Source organism: Scleropages formosus, chromosome 21 (genome assembly GCF_900964775.1).
Source record: "Scleropages formosus chromosome 21, fSclFor1.1, whole genome shotgun sequence".
NCBI classification, from domain to species: Eukaryota; Metazoa; Chordata; class Actinopteri; order Osteoglossiformes; family Osteoglossidae; genus Scleropages; species Scleropages formosus.
In genome coordinates, this window is record NC_041826.1 from 10745176 (window position 1) to 10759756 (window position 14581).

The 14581-nt window shown below is 45.0% G+C and overlaps 2 protein-coding genes across 2 annotated transcripts; both read left to right on the plus strand.

Moving 5' to 3' along the window:
• The first annotated feature begins 1322 nt into the window (after positions 1-1322).
• Positions 1323-8703, plus strand: slc25a11 (solute carrier family 25 member 11). The gene is made up of 8 exons (XM_018728949.2): positions 1323-1468; positions 3762-3914; positions 4301-4507; positions 4856-4946; positions 5112-5202; positions 5997-6096; positions 6772-6823; positions 7298-8703. Exons 1-8 carry the CDS (start codon positions 1398-1400, stop codon positions 7451-7453), a joined length of 921 nt encoding a protein of 306 aa, XP_018584465.1. The 5' UTR covers positions 1323-1397; the 3' UTR covers positions 7454-8703.
• A 1501-nt stretch (positions 8704-10204) lies between these two features.
• spag7 (sperm associated antigen 7) lies at positions 10205-13710 on the plus strand. Its single transcript, XM_018728950.2, has 7 exons — positions 10205-10331; positions 10980-11047; positions 11305-11393; positions 11695-11779; positions 11915-12004; positions 12095-12251; positions 12472-13710. Exons 1-7 carry the CDS (start codon positions 10247-10249, stop codon positions 12591-12593), a joined length of 696 nt encoding a protein of 231 aa, XP_018584466.1. The 5' UTR covers positions 10205-10246; the 3' UTR covers positions 12594-13710.
• Positions 13711-14581: the final 871 nt, after the last annotated feature.

The window sequence follows — 14581 nt, forward strand, 5'->3', positions numbered from 1 at the left end:
GTTATATTTGGAACAATGGTGAGGTCCTGTCTAAGGGTAGGAGTATCTTTTTAAGGAGTTTGTTCGACAGCAATATTCCTCTGGTGGGCCAGTTGATGACCTCACAAGGAGTTCTTATGAGTTACACTGAATTTGTGCCATATTTTGGGTTTCATGTTACAAAGGAAGAGTTTGGCTTGATGATGAAGGCTATTCCTTATGGCCCTATGACTACTTAGACAGGTCTCTTACTGTTGTTTCTATAGCAAATCCAGTCGATACTCCTTGTGGAAGGATCTCCTTTTCACGGTCTCTCAGAAATAATAACAGAGCTGTTCGTTTTTTGTTTCAAAATGAAGTTCCCACCTTACCTTGTCACTTCTTATTGGAATACCTTTGTTAACAATGTCCCATGGGAGAAAATTTGGCTGCTGACTCACAAATACTTCTTAACAAACAAGGTTAAGGAAATCCCTTTCAAGATTATACACAAATTCTACCCTGTATGGCATTTTCTCAGAAGATTCAAGGATGGGATAGATGTAATTTGCACCTAGAGACAGTGCCTCACCTGTTCTGGCACTGACATCATACCAAAAAGCTATGGAGAGGTGTCTCTAAATTTATTACTGATAAACTGTGTAAGGATTTTGTTTAGCACTGTGAATATGTACTGTTTGGATTCTTACATTCTGATAGAAGTACAGAGAAACAGGCATATATCATTAATGTATTAATCATTTTAGTCAAATATCATATACACAGATCCAAATTTGCTAATAAAAAGCCCATATTTTTTGGTTTTTCTTGAAGAATTTAAGCAGTACATAAACACTATTGAGGAGTGTAAAAATAACGCCGTTAAGACAGTACTGCACATTATATTAGTGTTGACGTAATATCTCTGGTTACTGGAGTGTTTTGTAATTTTGTGTATTTATTTTTATTTATTTACTTTATTTGTCTATTTCCCCTGATTAGGTTTGATTATTCTGGATAAATGTTCTTGTAGTATAAGTGTTTGAATTGTTTAATACAAAAATATTTGTATAATCCGTCATTTTTCAATGACAACAGGGTTCACGTTACACGGCTCCGCACATAACTGCCGCTGAATGCTCGAGTCGAATAAGACCAGACTCTGATTGGGCCAGGAATTGTCTCCGCCCAAACTCCGCCCTGTGATTGGAGAAAGAAGGTTTGGTTCCGCCTGAATAGAGTTCTCTGATTGGATCGGCACGCTTGTTTCCGCTTGCGCAGCTTTTGTGACAAACCTACTACGTGTTCAACGGTGGTCTGTGATTGGCGGAGGAACACGTTTCCGCCTGCGCAGCCCCGGTGTCACCTTGCCCGTGAAGGAGGTACTAGCCGTTGGCTAATCGGTGCGGTGGAACAGGACTGCGGCATTCTAGCGAAAAATGGCAGCCGAACCGGTGAAGCCGAAAACATCTCCTAAATCCATAAAGTTCCTTTTCGGCGGTCTTGCCGGGTAAGCAGCCGTTAGTGTTCCCGTCCCGTCGTTGTGAGCTGATCGTGCAGCACGGTTGAAATCATGATCATCATGTTTTAGCTGGTTTACTACTGGCTGGGTGGGTCTGCCTGCCCTGCGCTTCATAAATAAATGGTGTAAGTGAGAAAACTGCCACTTCCATAACTTTGGTCACGTTTACAGCCCAGAGCGGGTGCAGCTGCTGGTCGGTCCCGGCGCAGGAGGAGTGTGTTTCTTGAGTCTCGGTGCAGAGCAGAGGTTGTAGTTCAGCGAGATGCTGTCCGGCGCTAGTAGTACTAACTAACTAACCAGCAGCTGCTCTCAGGCCACGTGTTCCTGGAGAGTCGTCAGCCGTGCGCGTGCACTGGAGGTCGCGTCTCAATGTCAGCCGTCCCGTCCCATAGCTGTCTGATTCCTCCTGATGATGATCACTCAATAGTGAAATTACGCATCAGATCTCGTTGGCTACGCAGAACTTGTGATCTTAACGACCTCGTCATCATCACTACCATCCCTCCACACTCACTAATTTTAATTTCTCAGTCTGTCTCCACTGTTCTCATTCCAAGAAGTCCACACACCGACGATGCATCCTTATCCGGTATTATCTACAGAACATGACTAGTAACTTATATATATTCGTTGTGCAACACTAAGTATGTTTAACTGACTGAATTCACCGGTGAAACGGCTGAGATTGAAAAGGAGTGAGAACCTCAGTACCTCTCAGAAAGGTGCTGGGGTTGTAAGGGTTAAAATCATTCCTTGGTGCAATCTCAAAAACACTATTCATGATCATGTTGTGGTAAATGTGTTATTACTGCGGCAGATCTCTCTCGGGAGACCTTTCGTCCGGAGTTCGAAATACACATAAAACGATCAGCCCCCCTCATCCTGAGTCCTGGCTTTGCTTTTGTCGTCCTCAGTATTTAACTTAAGCATTTGCCAAATCTGCAGGACTTACCAAGGCCTTTAGTGTCCAGACACGTCACACGACGCGCTCTCTCTCTGCGTTATCATTATGGCTCCATGGTTGACATTTGTCCGGTGTGTAAACCACTTGCAAGTTGCCTTTATTTGCTCTCGCCTAGCAGTGACAGCAGGTGACCTGTAACGCTTTCCGCCACTAACTGCCAACGTGCCCAAATAGCTGGGCTTGCACCTCCGGAGAACCGCCGAATAGAACCAGCTATCTGACGTGCTACGGATATTCAGCATGCATTGTGATTGTGACACGTGTAGCATGTAATTCCTCATTTTAGTGTTCTGTGGCCCCTGTTGGCTCATAACCTGTACGGCACTTGGCAGATTGCACCGTAGCGGGGTGGGGAAAAAAAGCTGTGCGGTTGCACCCAAACCACTCTTACGCTCAGCTTTTTGTCCTGAGTTGTTTGGGGTTTGCGTTACGTTCCAGTGGCAAATGGATTGCCTCCAGACTCGTTGCCAAAAACTGCCGCTCGGGTCAAAACCCAGCGCCGCTGTTCGCGGGAGAAGTCGGGAGTTTCAACCCAGATTTGAAAACTTTGGTGTCGGACTTTCTTTCCCCGTTACCTAGGTGTCGGCGGCGCCGTGCGTGGGCCGTACCTCTCGTCGTGCCGCTTTAAAAGATGTTATTGATTGTTTGAAGAAATGTTATATCTGTGGATGTTCAGACAAACCGTGTACACAGGTTTCCAGCGCTATGTTCGGACTCATAACAACAGGATTATCTTAAAACCAGTTTGATCACATTTTAATGTCAGCTTTTGCATGTGTGCATATGTTGATGTTTGATGTCTTGCCCCATCTTGTATAGCTCCGGAAAGGCCCGGGTGACCAGTTCTACCCCCAATGGTAGCTTCACTGGGCTCTCTTGGTTCAGAAATTACAGGTGACTGTAGCACTGATCAAAAATGAAGCTTTCGCTGGGCTGATCGGAGTGTAGAACTGTGAGACTGACGTTGTTTTGGCTCCCATGTAGTTAGAAGCACTGGTGTTTGTGTGTGTCTCTGTCTCTGTCTGCAGCTGTGTGGGGCGAGACACTGTGTTTGTGTTTCTGGTCCTCCTCTGCACAGTTAGGTCTTTGTATTACGGCATTTGTTTTCCGCTCTGTCTGCTTGGTTCTGTTCCACAGCTCCAGACAATACGGATCCGAGTTCAGCAAGTCGGTGAAGTCCTGCAGGTCCCGGTCGATGGACAAGCGAGGGTGTTTGGGCCTCTAATCTTTGGCAAGCTTTGGCTTCGGACGGCCTCCCGTACGGCGAACGCGCGCCTTGCGCCACCCGTTGATTGCTCCGATCTCCTCCTTCTGCAGCATGGGGGCAACGGTGTTCGTGCAGCCACTGGACCTGGTGAAGAACCGCATGCAGCTGAGTGGTCAGGGCTCCAAGGCGCGGGAGTACAAGACCAGCCTGCACGCCGTGGCCAGCATCCTGCGTAACGAGGGCTTCCGGGGCATCTACACCGGGTGGGCATTCCTGACAGGGCAGGGTAGCGTTGGCCAGGTTTCACTTTCACTAAACTTGAGTTACATGAGAGACACAGAGTACATGTGAGAACAAGCACTCTCAATTGACTGAAGTGGCACAGAACTGTTTCTTATGGTCTTGTAGCATGTTTTTGATATTAAGAATTTTTCAAACTAACTACATTTTTTGCAGTAAGCTACTTCTCATGAACACATTAATGCAGCATCTCTTCATGGAGGTTAGAGATATCACTTAGCCTTGATTTTGGTCTCACTTCATCTTCCCTCATATCCCCCCACGTCCTTTGTTACTCCTCCCTTTTGTGTTCATCATTCTGTCTTGTCGCTCATGACTCCACCTCCCTTTTTGCTCTGCTCTTCTATAGTCTCTCTGCAGGGCTGCTCAGACAGGCCACCTACACCACCACCAGGCTGGGCATCTACACGGTGCTGTTCGAGCGCCTGTCCAAGGCTGATGGCACACCACCCAACTTCTTCATTAAGGCACTGATTGGCATGACGGCAGGCGCCATTGGGGCTTTCGTGGGGACGCCCGCCGAGGTGGCTCTCATTCGCATGACTGCCGACGGCCGGTGAGCAAACGGAGATAGCGGGGCAGGTGAACCTGGCCAGTTGGAGGCATGCATGGGGATGCAGTGGCACTCAGCATTTCTGGTCAGTTATGCATTAAGTCCCAGGGACAAAAATAAATAACATCATGTAAACACAAACTATTAACCTTGTAACATTTACAAAGTCTTTATTATCTATCATACATGACTTGTAGCTCAGGAGGTCAGTGTTACAATCAGTTTTATTTGTGGTCTTGGAGTGTCTATGTAGACAGTGGAGTCACTAGAAGTACAGCGAGTTTTAAAAACAGTCACATTCAGCTTCCAGTTTAGGGTTTCTATGGACTCCTCCTCCTTTTTCCCTTTTAGGTTGCCCTCGGATCAGCGCAGGGGGTACACCAATGTCTTCAATGCTCTGATCAGGATCACCCGCGAGGAAGGGGTCACCACGCTATGGAGGGTGCGCCACTGCTTGACTTCCTCTGTTCTCCCCCACGTACTGCATTGTCAGATACTTGCTGTGACCCAAGAGCAAAAAGGTCTTTGCGGATTCCATCCTGCAGAAAGACTGGAGTCAGGAGAGGGAGTGTTAAATATGCTCCTCTTTTGTGTGTCTACGTTTCAGGGTTGTATACCTACCATGGCCAGAGCTGTCGTCGTGAACGCTGCTCAGCTTGCCTCTTACTCCCAGTCTAAACAGGCGCTGCTGGACACTGGTAAGAGATGATGCGCTCAGTGCTGATCCTCTACACTGCCTACTGCGTGTCATGTCCTCCCAGCCGCTCACTGTAATGGCGATATGATAACTGTAATGGCATGCTGCTGGCTTCACAGCATTTCCTCAGAGTGAGCTCAAACGGGTGATAAAACCCCAATGTGTAGTGGTGCAATGTGGTGTATGCGCAATGTGTAGTGGTGCAATGCGGCACGGTGGCACAGCGAGTAGCGCTGCTGTCTCATAGCGCCTGGGTGGTGCGAGAGAACATGGGTTCGATCCCCGCTCAGTCTGTGTGGAGTTTGCATGTTCTCCCCGTGTCTGCGTGGGTTTCCTCCGGGTGCTTCGGTTTCCTCCCACAATCCAAAGACAAGCTATTCAGGGTCCTACATAGTGTGCGAGTTACAGAGAGAGTGTGTTTCACTGATGTATGGATGAGTGACCCCTTGTAAGTAGTGTATCTAGCAGTGTAAGTCATCTTGGTGAATAAGGTGTGTGGGCTGATTATACTACATAGAGTTCACTGGAAGTTGCCTTGGAGAAAAGCGTATGCTAAATAAATGTAAGCCTTTTATCCTCTCTTTAGCCTTTTGTTCCTCATACAGGAAATGCCATTTTGTATGTTTTATTTTGAGGTGTAGCGCACACACAACTGTTCAATAGGCAGGTGAATGATAGCGGTGACACACATCTTATCACAAGGGTACGTTTCCCTGACATTCCGAAATGTCAGATTTCCTTGGTGCAGATTTCCTTGTCTTGTACATGAGTTTGTGTCCTTTTCTCCCGCCTTAGGGTACTTCAGAGACGACATCCTATGCCACTTCTGTGCCAGTATGATCAGCGGTCTGGTCACCACTGCCGCCTCCATGCCCGTGGACATTGTCAAAACCAGGTTATACCAGGTTTTTTTTTTTTTTTTTTTTTTGGAAAAAGGAAATATTTCCAATATCAAGCATGCTTCTGTTTACCGGTTTATTTAACTGGTTATTTAAGTGCTGCTCCTTGCTTGAAAACTCTAGCGTGGCTATGTGAGCAGACGATCTGTTGAACCAAAATGCAGATAAAGCAGATGCAATGCAGATGCCTTCTGTTGGACAGGGTCTCTTTTGCTCTCAACATATACTTTGACACCTGTCAGTTTCCTCCTTGTATTCAAGTGCCCAGTTAACTGAACTCCATTCACAGTAGTTTGCTTTACCTGATGCGTTAAAAGCTTAATCTGGATCCCAGAAGCATCTGGCATTGATTTCAATAAATAGGAATAGCAGTGCCATAGATGTGTACAAAGTGTACCAATAATGTAATGATAGAGAATGGAAATGATTAAATGTTTCAGTGCAGCTGCCATAAAAATACAGGAGTGAAATGTAAAGACCTGCTGATGCATTCCAAATGAGCTCACTTCTTTTCCACTACCTGTTGCTGTAACGTCTTGATTTTTTTCTGTGTGCTGGCACGTGTTGGTGTCATAACTCCAGAAGAATGAATGACGTGACACATGTAAATGTTCTTTGGATCTTCTCCTTCCCTGGATCACTGACTCCTCCCTGTCTGACTTCTCTCCCAGGATCCAGAACATGAAAATGATTGATGGCAAGCCGGAGTACAAGAACGGGCTGGTGAGTTGGCGTGAGAGCCTTGCCCACAATCCCCCTGCCACTGCTCTGAGGGCTGTGCTTATAGGCAGCTGGAACTGTGACCTTTAAAAGAGCAAAATGGAGGGGGGCTGTTGAGCTTAAGGTTAAAAAAAAAAGCAGTGACTGAGTCCAGACAGAGACAGCAGACTATCAAAGTCCACACTGGGAAATGTTATGTGTTCCTCTATACAGTTTATATGTAAAGTTGAAATGTGTAGTTCTCCATAATTTTTCACAGGCTGCTCCATTATTTGAGGTGACTTTTTAATTTATAACTTATACTGGAATTTTGAACTGCTAGAACAATAACCAGTTTCATAGGAGCATGTTTTGCAATTTCTTCAGCCCTTATGGGACAGTGTACAGCTTGTTTCTGGTTTGCTGTAATTGTTAGATGGTCTCTGTGTTGGAGACTCACTGTATGTCCAGCAGTAGTTGATTTTCTGTTTCCTGCAGGATGTCCTGGTGAAGGTGGTGGGCAGAGAGGGTTTCTTCAGCTTATGGAAGGGCTTCACGCCGTACTATGCTCGCCTGGGGCCCCACACTGTCCTCACCTTCATCTTCCTGGAGCAAATGAACAAGTTCTACAAAATCTACTTTCTTGACTCATAAGGTGCTTGGGCAGTGCACTATACAGACATTATGACTGATGACCTTTCTCCCACGTTGACCCCTGACACCTATATAGTGACTGACCCGGCACACGAATACACCCATTCGCTCATTCGCCGCCACCTAACTGAACCCACCAAAAGCCGGACCCCAGGGAACATTTGACTGTCGCGTGCTGACAGAGACACGGCAAGGCCTCCCTGCTTCGTAAAGACTCCTCCTCGAGCTCCTTGACTCCACCTAACAGGGTGGAATGGCAAGACCTCAACAACTGTATCTTTACATTGCAGACACTTGTTTGGAGGCCGGACGGCGCCACATGTAGCTCAGACCTCACACACACAGACACGCGTACAGACACAGTATCACTCATTAATGTAAAGATAATGATTTAAGTGGTGCAGTTTCATGTTGAGGTATTTTGGGCCTTTTGTGGCTCATCTGTTAAAATTAGGAATTTCAAGTTTATAGGCATTAACCAAGGGGGCAAATTACAACTTAAATGTCTTACAGCACAGTTGATCAGAAATCTGGGGTATTGCAAAAAACAGCAATGGCACCAAATGCATCTTGACACTTTCTGCAGTTTACATTAACTTTAAAAAGCGGTGTGTCGGGGTTAAGATCATCAGTTTGGATTCAGACAGGCATGTTCTGCATTTTGTCCTTCAAACCTAAACTCATCTTGGACTGTGGGGCCCTTCACAAGCTGACTGCTTCATCTTAAAAATGTAGTTCATGCCTCCTTGAATGTGCGTTTACACCAAGGTCTCCTGAGGTGAGCAGTAATCTGCCACGCTGACGGGTGACTCATGACGGTCTGTTTAAATTCAATCTTGTTTGACGTCCAGCCTGTTTTCTGGCAGAGATGCTGCATCTTTAGCTTTCCGTTCTGAAGTTTTGCAGGACAGAGGGTTGTAAAGGACGCTACTGCCAAACTCAAACCTGTCACGACAGCACATTTTGTTGCCTGACTCAGTTTGAAGGAGTCCAGCTTAACCTTACTAGTCAGAGTCTTCTAAATTTTTCTTGAAGAAAAATTGAAATTAAAAAAAAAAAAAAAACATCTTAGCAGTATTGTGATGGCCTGTTCTTTAGTTGTTTGTGTTTTGTTCCTTTTTGTCTGAACAGGAATAGTTCAATTTTATTAAATTATAAAATGTAAGTGAAAAAGAAAATGTATGAGCTGCTTTGAAAGAAGTGATGTAAAACAGGTTTGTGATTATATAGTAATAAAAGGGGAAAACTTTTTTTTTTTTTTTTTTTCCCCCCCCCCCCAACAGGTCATCTTGGGTTTCTCAAACGTCATTTTTGGATCCTCTGTGTCCAGTCTGTACTTTGCGTAATATGAACAGTCTTGGTGAAAACCCTTTTTTTGTTTGCCTACATTTTCTTGGTTGTGTTAGTTCAGCTGTTTTTTCTTTCCTCCCAATTTGTTCATGTTTTACAGAAACCTGGAACCTAAAAAGCCTTTACTCTGTGGTATCCAAAGATTTCTCTTCCTATGCATTTGTAAGTAATGTCCTGATGTGGTATATTATTTCATCACTTCATTTATACTCTTTAATGTGGCAGATCTGAGAAGAGCTTTGGAAAAAAGATCATTTTCTTTCTAGTCAACATGGTATGAAATATAGTTGGGAAGAAAGGCCCCTGAGTCCATCACCCCGGTGAGTATGAAGACCTCTGGGGGGGGTGATGTCACCGTTCAGTGCCTCATAGGGCAGCACTTTCCGTTCCAGAGTTATGGGTTGGGTTCGAATCCGGTCCACTGTGACCACTCTGCCTTTTCCCATTGCATTGTGTGTTTTCGCACACTGTTACGGTGAACTGGGACCTGGTCCATTCCTTGTTTTTCCTGGAATTGGTATTGGTTCTGATAGCTGTGCGTGGACAGATCATGGATGATGTCGCAATGCTTGGGAGAAATGTCCAACACTGACATAAATTCCAAATAATTTAAAATGCATAAATGTGCTTCACTGGCAGAGTGGCAAAGCAGGTACCACGGGTGTGTCACGGTTCCTGCGCCGTGTCTCCATATCTGGTTCGTTGTGCGTGTGCGTGCGCCGTGTTAAAGCGGGTTTCCATCCCCAGTGAAATGTTTCAGGTGAACTGGTGCTTCTTGATTGTCCACAATGTGTGAATGAAGGGTTACGGTTATGTGTGATCGCCCTGCGGTGGGCTTGGCGGGGTGGGATGTCCCGTCCAGGGTGTACCCTGACCTGACAAGCCCAGCACCCTCTTCTTCCAATGTTTGACCACCATGACCCTGACTGGTCAAGGGATTACTGAAGATGGATGGATGGATGGCTGTATCTAAGGTTTTAGATAAATGTGTCTCCCTTAAATATCATTGGGCAGTCATATGTAATACATAATATGAAAACATTCAACTGACTTAAAGAGGGTACTTTAATAGCTGCACAAAAAATAACCCGCTTCATAAATAGTCAATCACTCTGCGTAAGCAATTTCACACTGAAAGTAACTTTGAAGCAAAGCGTCAGGTAAATGTTAAAATTTGTCAAAATTCGTTCTTGTGAAACGTGGCTTTTTTTTATTATTTAAAACGGAATCAAAGGTATATGAGTGATTATTCGTACATTAGGAAAATTAGCCAACGTACTTTGCTAAAACCCGGGCGCAGCCCATGCTAATAGATCAAAATAGCATTTTTTTTTTTTTTTCCCCGATTACGACCGATAGTGCGCATGTGCCCCCTATCCCATCTCGCGTGTTAGAACGATCCCTTTAAGGAGCGCACTTCCGGCGCTAGACATTCAGTCCAAGATGGCGGACCTTTTGGGCTCGATCTTGAGCTCCATGGAAAAACCTCCCACCGTCGGCGACCAGGAAAGCCGACGGAAAGCTCGAGGTACGCGTTACGTTGACCTAGAATAACCTTCGCCTTTCTCGCCACGCAGCTAATACCACATTTTAGGAAAGTGAAGCTACTAATTTCTAATTAAAAGTCTAATTCCCTTCGCCTCCATATTGCTTTCTCCCTTCGCACAGAGGACGCTCGCTATCTGCGTTAACTGGGTCTTCTCTGTAGGTTTGTCCCTCTTCTCCTATTGGCCAAAAGATACGTCAGTCAAACTTTTCGCCTCTCCGATTCGCTTTGAGATTACTTGTAACACTAACAGTTCAGCCTCTGCCGTGCTCTCATTGGCTTTCAGTGTAAACTGTCTTGCGTTGCCATTGGTTCAGCGGAAACATGACTTTCCAGCAGGCGGAAGTTTTATTTTCCTTTAGTTACTGGAGTTCTGGATGCTGCTTTGCGGGGTCTGTGTTAGATGAAAAATGACAAAGAATAACGCTGCCTATATCGGGGGAGTAATTCCATCTGTAGAAGCACATTGCAGTGTAGGCAGTATTATAAATGAAACTCACAGCAGGTGTTCATGAGCAGAAATTGGCATTCTGTAGAGGAGGTGTTTTTTATCTATCACATTGACATTCCCCATCCCCACACGCGCACACACACTTGTCAGAACAATGACTGTGGGAACTGTGTCCACAGAGCAGGCAGCCCGAATGAAGAAGATGCAGGAGGATGAGAAAAGGAAGAAAGCTGAGTTCAGAAAACGGGTAAGAGGCTTTCTGTTTGCTGTATTTTTTTATTGACCAGTAAATGTTTACATTTTCTGGCCCCACACCTGGATGAGAATGGATGTTAGAGTAAGGGGGGTGTGCATTATTTCATAGCATGTCCTTAATATGAATTGACTGCTAAGAAATTAGAAAATTGATAGCCTTTTTCAGTTAGTGCAGAAGGAGAGGCCTTGACATGTCCCTACTGTGGCCAGAATGCCCTCTGTAGCATGTGATCTGTGTGCCATCCTCAGATGGAGAAGGAGGTGTCTGACTTCATCCAGGACAGTGGTTTGCAGAAGAAGAAGTACAGCCCCATGGGGAAGATCGAGAGGAGCATCCTGTAATTGCTGCCAGGAGCATGTGGCACTCCTACTCTAATCTACATAGTAGATTCTGTCAATGTGACAGTGAGGATTGTCTGTTGCGGACCCAGTGAGCTCGATGTCACATCTGGAACGGATTGCAGTTAGAGCAGTTCGCATCCCATGTTACATGCTGTGTGTGCACGCTGCTCATGTGGTCTGCGTTTCAGGAACACCGATTTGTTGTACTGGGCTTGACTTAGGAGCACACAGACAAGGCTTTTTGCATGCTGTTAAACGTATTGATTGCATTGCTCTCTGTCTGTAAAATCCTCTCAGACATGATGTGGCTGAAGTGGCTGGACTGACATCGTTCTCATTCGGTGAAGATGAAGAGAGCCGATACGTCATGATCTTCAAGAAGGTTGCATTCTTTGATTTTTCTGTTCCAATTATTCACCTACAGAGCATGTTCTTGTACAGTAATGGGTCTTAATGAGTGTCGGGCGGTATTTTACTCGTGTGTGTGTGTGTGTGGTGTGTGTGTGTGTGGATGTAGGAGTTTGCTCCTTCAGATGAGGAGCTGGAGGCTTACCGTAAGGGGGAGGAGTGGGACCCACAGAAAGCAGAGGAGCGTCGTCGGCTAAAGGTAAAAACAGGAGGAGAAACATGCGCGCGCACACAGAAACAAGTAAGGACCTTTCAGTGTCAGAAAGAACACTTCTGTTTTGCTTCCCAGGAGCAAGCTGTGCTGGAGGAACAGGAGGCCAGTCAGACGCAGGCGCGCGCATCCTCTCCTAGCTCTAACTACCGGGACAAGTACAGCCATCTGATCGGCACCTCGGCAGCCAAAGATGCTGCTCACACATTGCAGGCCAACAGGGCGTACGGCTGTGGTAAGTGTGATGAGGTCCGGTCTCACACACACTGTTCTGTGTCTTCCAGTTTGATTCCCTCTTTTTTTTTTTTTTAATCCTGTCTCGGTGGAACTTGGAGCTCTCTCTCACTGGCATGAAGCGTATAATCAAACTGTTTTCAGGAGAATGTATAATCTGAATATTCATATTGAATATAGATAAAGGTGCTGAATATTGATGTTAAATGAATATCTCTCAGTGCCCGTTGCCAACAAGAGGGACACGCGCTCCATCGAGGAGGCCATGAACGAGATCCGTGCTAAGAAACGGCAGAAGAGAGAGGAGGAGGAGCACGGAGCAGGAGGCAGCAGTAGCTCCTGAGGGATAGATTCGCTGAGTGTGTATGCACGTGTGTATGTCTGTGTAGGACAGTGAAAGAAGCTGAGTGGGGGCAGCAGGGAGGTGCTTTTAGTGTTTTAATCCCTTTACTCTGTCAGCCTGGCTGGTCTGTATAGACATTGTACACTATATACAAGAGCTGTGAAGTAACAGTGCAAATAGCGTAACCCAATGCCACTGTACTGTGTTAAATTCAGACTTCTACCTGTGTCTTCCACTTTTAAGTTCCAAGCTTTCTGTTCATGACATCAGCCAAGGGACATTTTCCTGTTTTAGAATATAACTTGAAGGAAAATTAGCATCTAATGCCCCCCAGGGCTGGTGGGAATAAAAGTGAAAAGTGTTACTTGTCTAAGGTTAAAATGCAGTAATGTCAAGTGTTTTTCTTAAAGCAGTTTTTAACCTGGGATGCAGCAAAGACAGGAAAACCCCTGTACTTTTCCACCCCTCTTAATGTTGACAAACCTGAGTTGTTCTTGCAGGTTTTAGTGCCACCTTGTGGCACCTGACAGTGTGCACTGGTTACAGGGGAGGGTTCTGCTCAAAGGTAACTAAACCAGGTGATCTGTGACTTTTTCAGTATGTACTTGTGTGTTAAGCTTTGTGGTCATATTACATATAAACTGCAGTTCATAGATATCAGTTTAAACAAATGAAACATTCTGCTTATGTTTCCAGCAAAATCTGATTGTACTTATTTGTATGATGTCATGTCCATACTATTTTGCCATCTAACTGATATGAACTCTAGGAAAGTTTCATTAAACAGTACAAGAATAGCACACCAATGATAGTATAAGGGACTATACAAAGTAGTCAAAAGACGTTAAACACTTGAATTCACATGACACTGACAGGCCAACAGTATCACCAGTTGCAGAGTGCTTTGTGTTTTAAATGGAAAACATCAAGATAAACTTTGTTGCACTGTGTTTAAATTAATGTATTTTACAGTCAAGATACTTAATCTGAATGCTAGAAAGTGTGTAATGCTATCAAGTTAGTACTGTATTCTATGTTTTTTTTGTGAGACGGAGTAATTTATCAGCTGTTTTGCCTCTGTGATGTTAAAGATGGTCAATAAAATATCTTTTATGTTTTTGTGTTTAATTAGTCACACCTGTCTGTCTTGGTGCCCTGATAGTAAAGTACATACATACCAGTTGTGGAAGAAGCCCAGGCAGCCATGATGAAAATGTGTGGACAGTTTGCCACAATGAAAGAAGGTGGCTCAGTCAGTTTTGGGCTTCCAGTGCACATCACTGCTGTCAGAGGTTCAGGTTAGTTGTCCAGACCTTCAGGCAAGACAGGATGTCTTACTATCGCTGTCAGCTTCTGACTCTCTCTTCTCCTGTAAGTAGCAGCATGTATGGCCACACACTCTTCTTGCTCATGCCATTTTCTGGACCAACATTTACATTTATCTAGCAGAGGCTTTTCTCCAAAGCGACTTCCAATGGATACTCTGTAGCGTTATCAGTCCACATACCTTATTCACCAAGGTGACTTACACTGTTAGGTACACTACTTACAAGGGGTCACGCATCCATACAGCAGTGGAACACACTCTCTTTCTGTCATTCACACACCCTGGGTGAACCTGAACAGTATGTCTTTAGAGTGTGGGAAGAAACCGGGGCACCCAGAGGAAACCCAAGAAGACGGGGAGAACGTGCAAATTCCACACAGACTTGAGTGGGGATCAAACCCATGTCCCCTCACACCATGCAGGCGCTGTGAGATAGCCCCAAAGTTAGGCATTCCTTGTTTGCTTCAGGCACTGCCTACCTGAACTGTATCTCAAATTGTTACTGGTGGTAGTTTTTTCACATGCTGCCTGATTTTTTCAATGTCAGAGTAATGTTAAGTATTTGATATAGACCATTTAACATACCTACTGCAGCAGAATGTTTTTCTCATCTGTTATTTTTATGGTTTCTATTATTTAGACCTGTGAATTTTATTTCATG

What these genes read in the sequence shown, in the direction of transcription:
- slc25a11 (XM_018728949.2), top strand. Translation starts at nt 1,398, where the DNA reads ATGGCAGCCGAACCGGTGAAGCCGAAAACATCTCCTAAATCCATAAAG. An exon ending in CTTTTCGGCGGTCTTGCCGG is followed by an intron (nt 1,469 to 3,761) that starts GTAAGCAGCCGT and finishes CTCCTTCTGCAG; the next exon opens with CATGGGGGCAACGGTGTTCG. An exon ending in CGCATGACTGCCGACGGCCG is followed by an intron (nt 4,508 to 4,855) that starts GTGAGCAAACGG and finishes TTTCCCTTTTAG; the next exon opens with GTTGCCCTCGGATCAGCGCA.
- spag7 (XM_018728950.2), top strand. Translation starts at nt 10,247, where the DNA reads ATGGCGGACCTTTTGGGCTCGATCTTGAGCTCCATGGAAAAACCTCCC. An exon ending in AAGCCGACGGAAAGCTCGAG is followed by an intron (nt 10,332 to 10,979) that starts GTACGCGTTACG and finishes CTGTGTCCACAG; the next exon opens with AGCAGGCAGCCCGAATGAAG. An exon ending in ACGTCATGATCTTCAAGAAG is followed by an intron (nt 11,780 to 11,914) that starts GTTGCATTCTTT and finishes GTGTGGATGTAG; the next exon opens with GAGTTTGCTCCTTCAGATGA.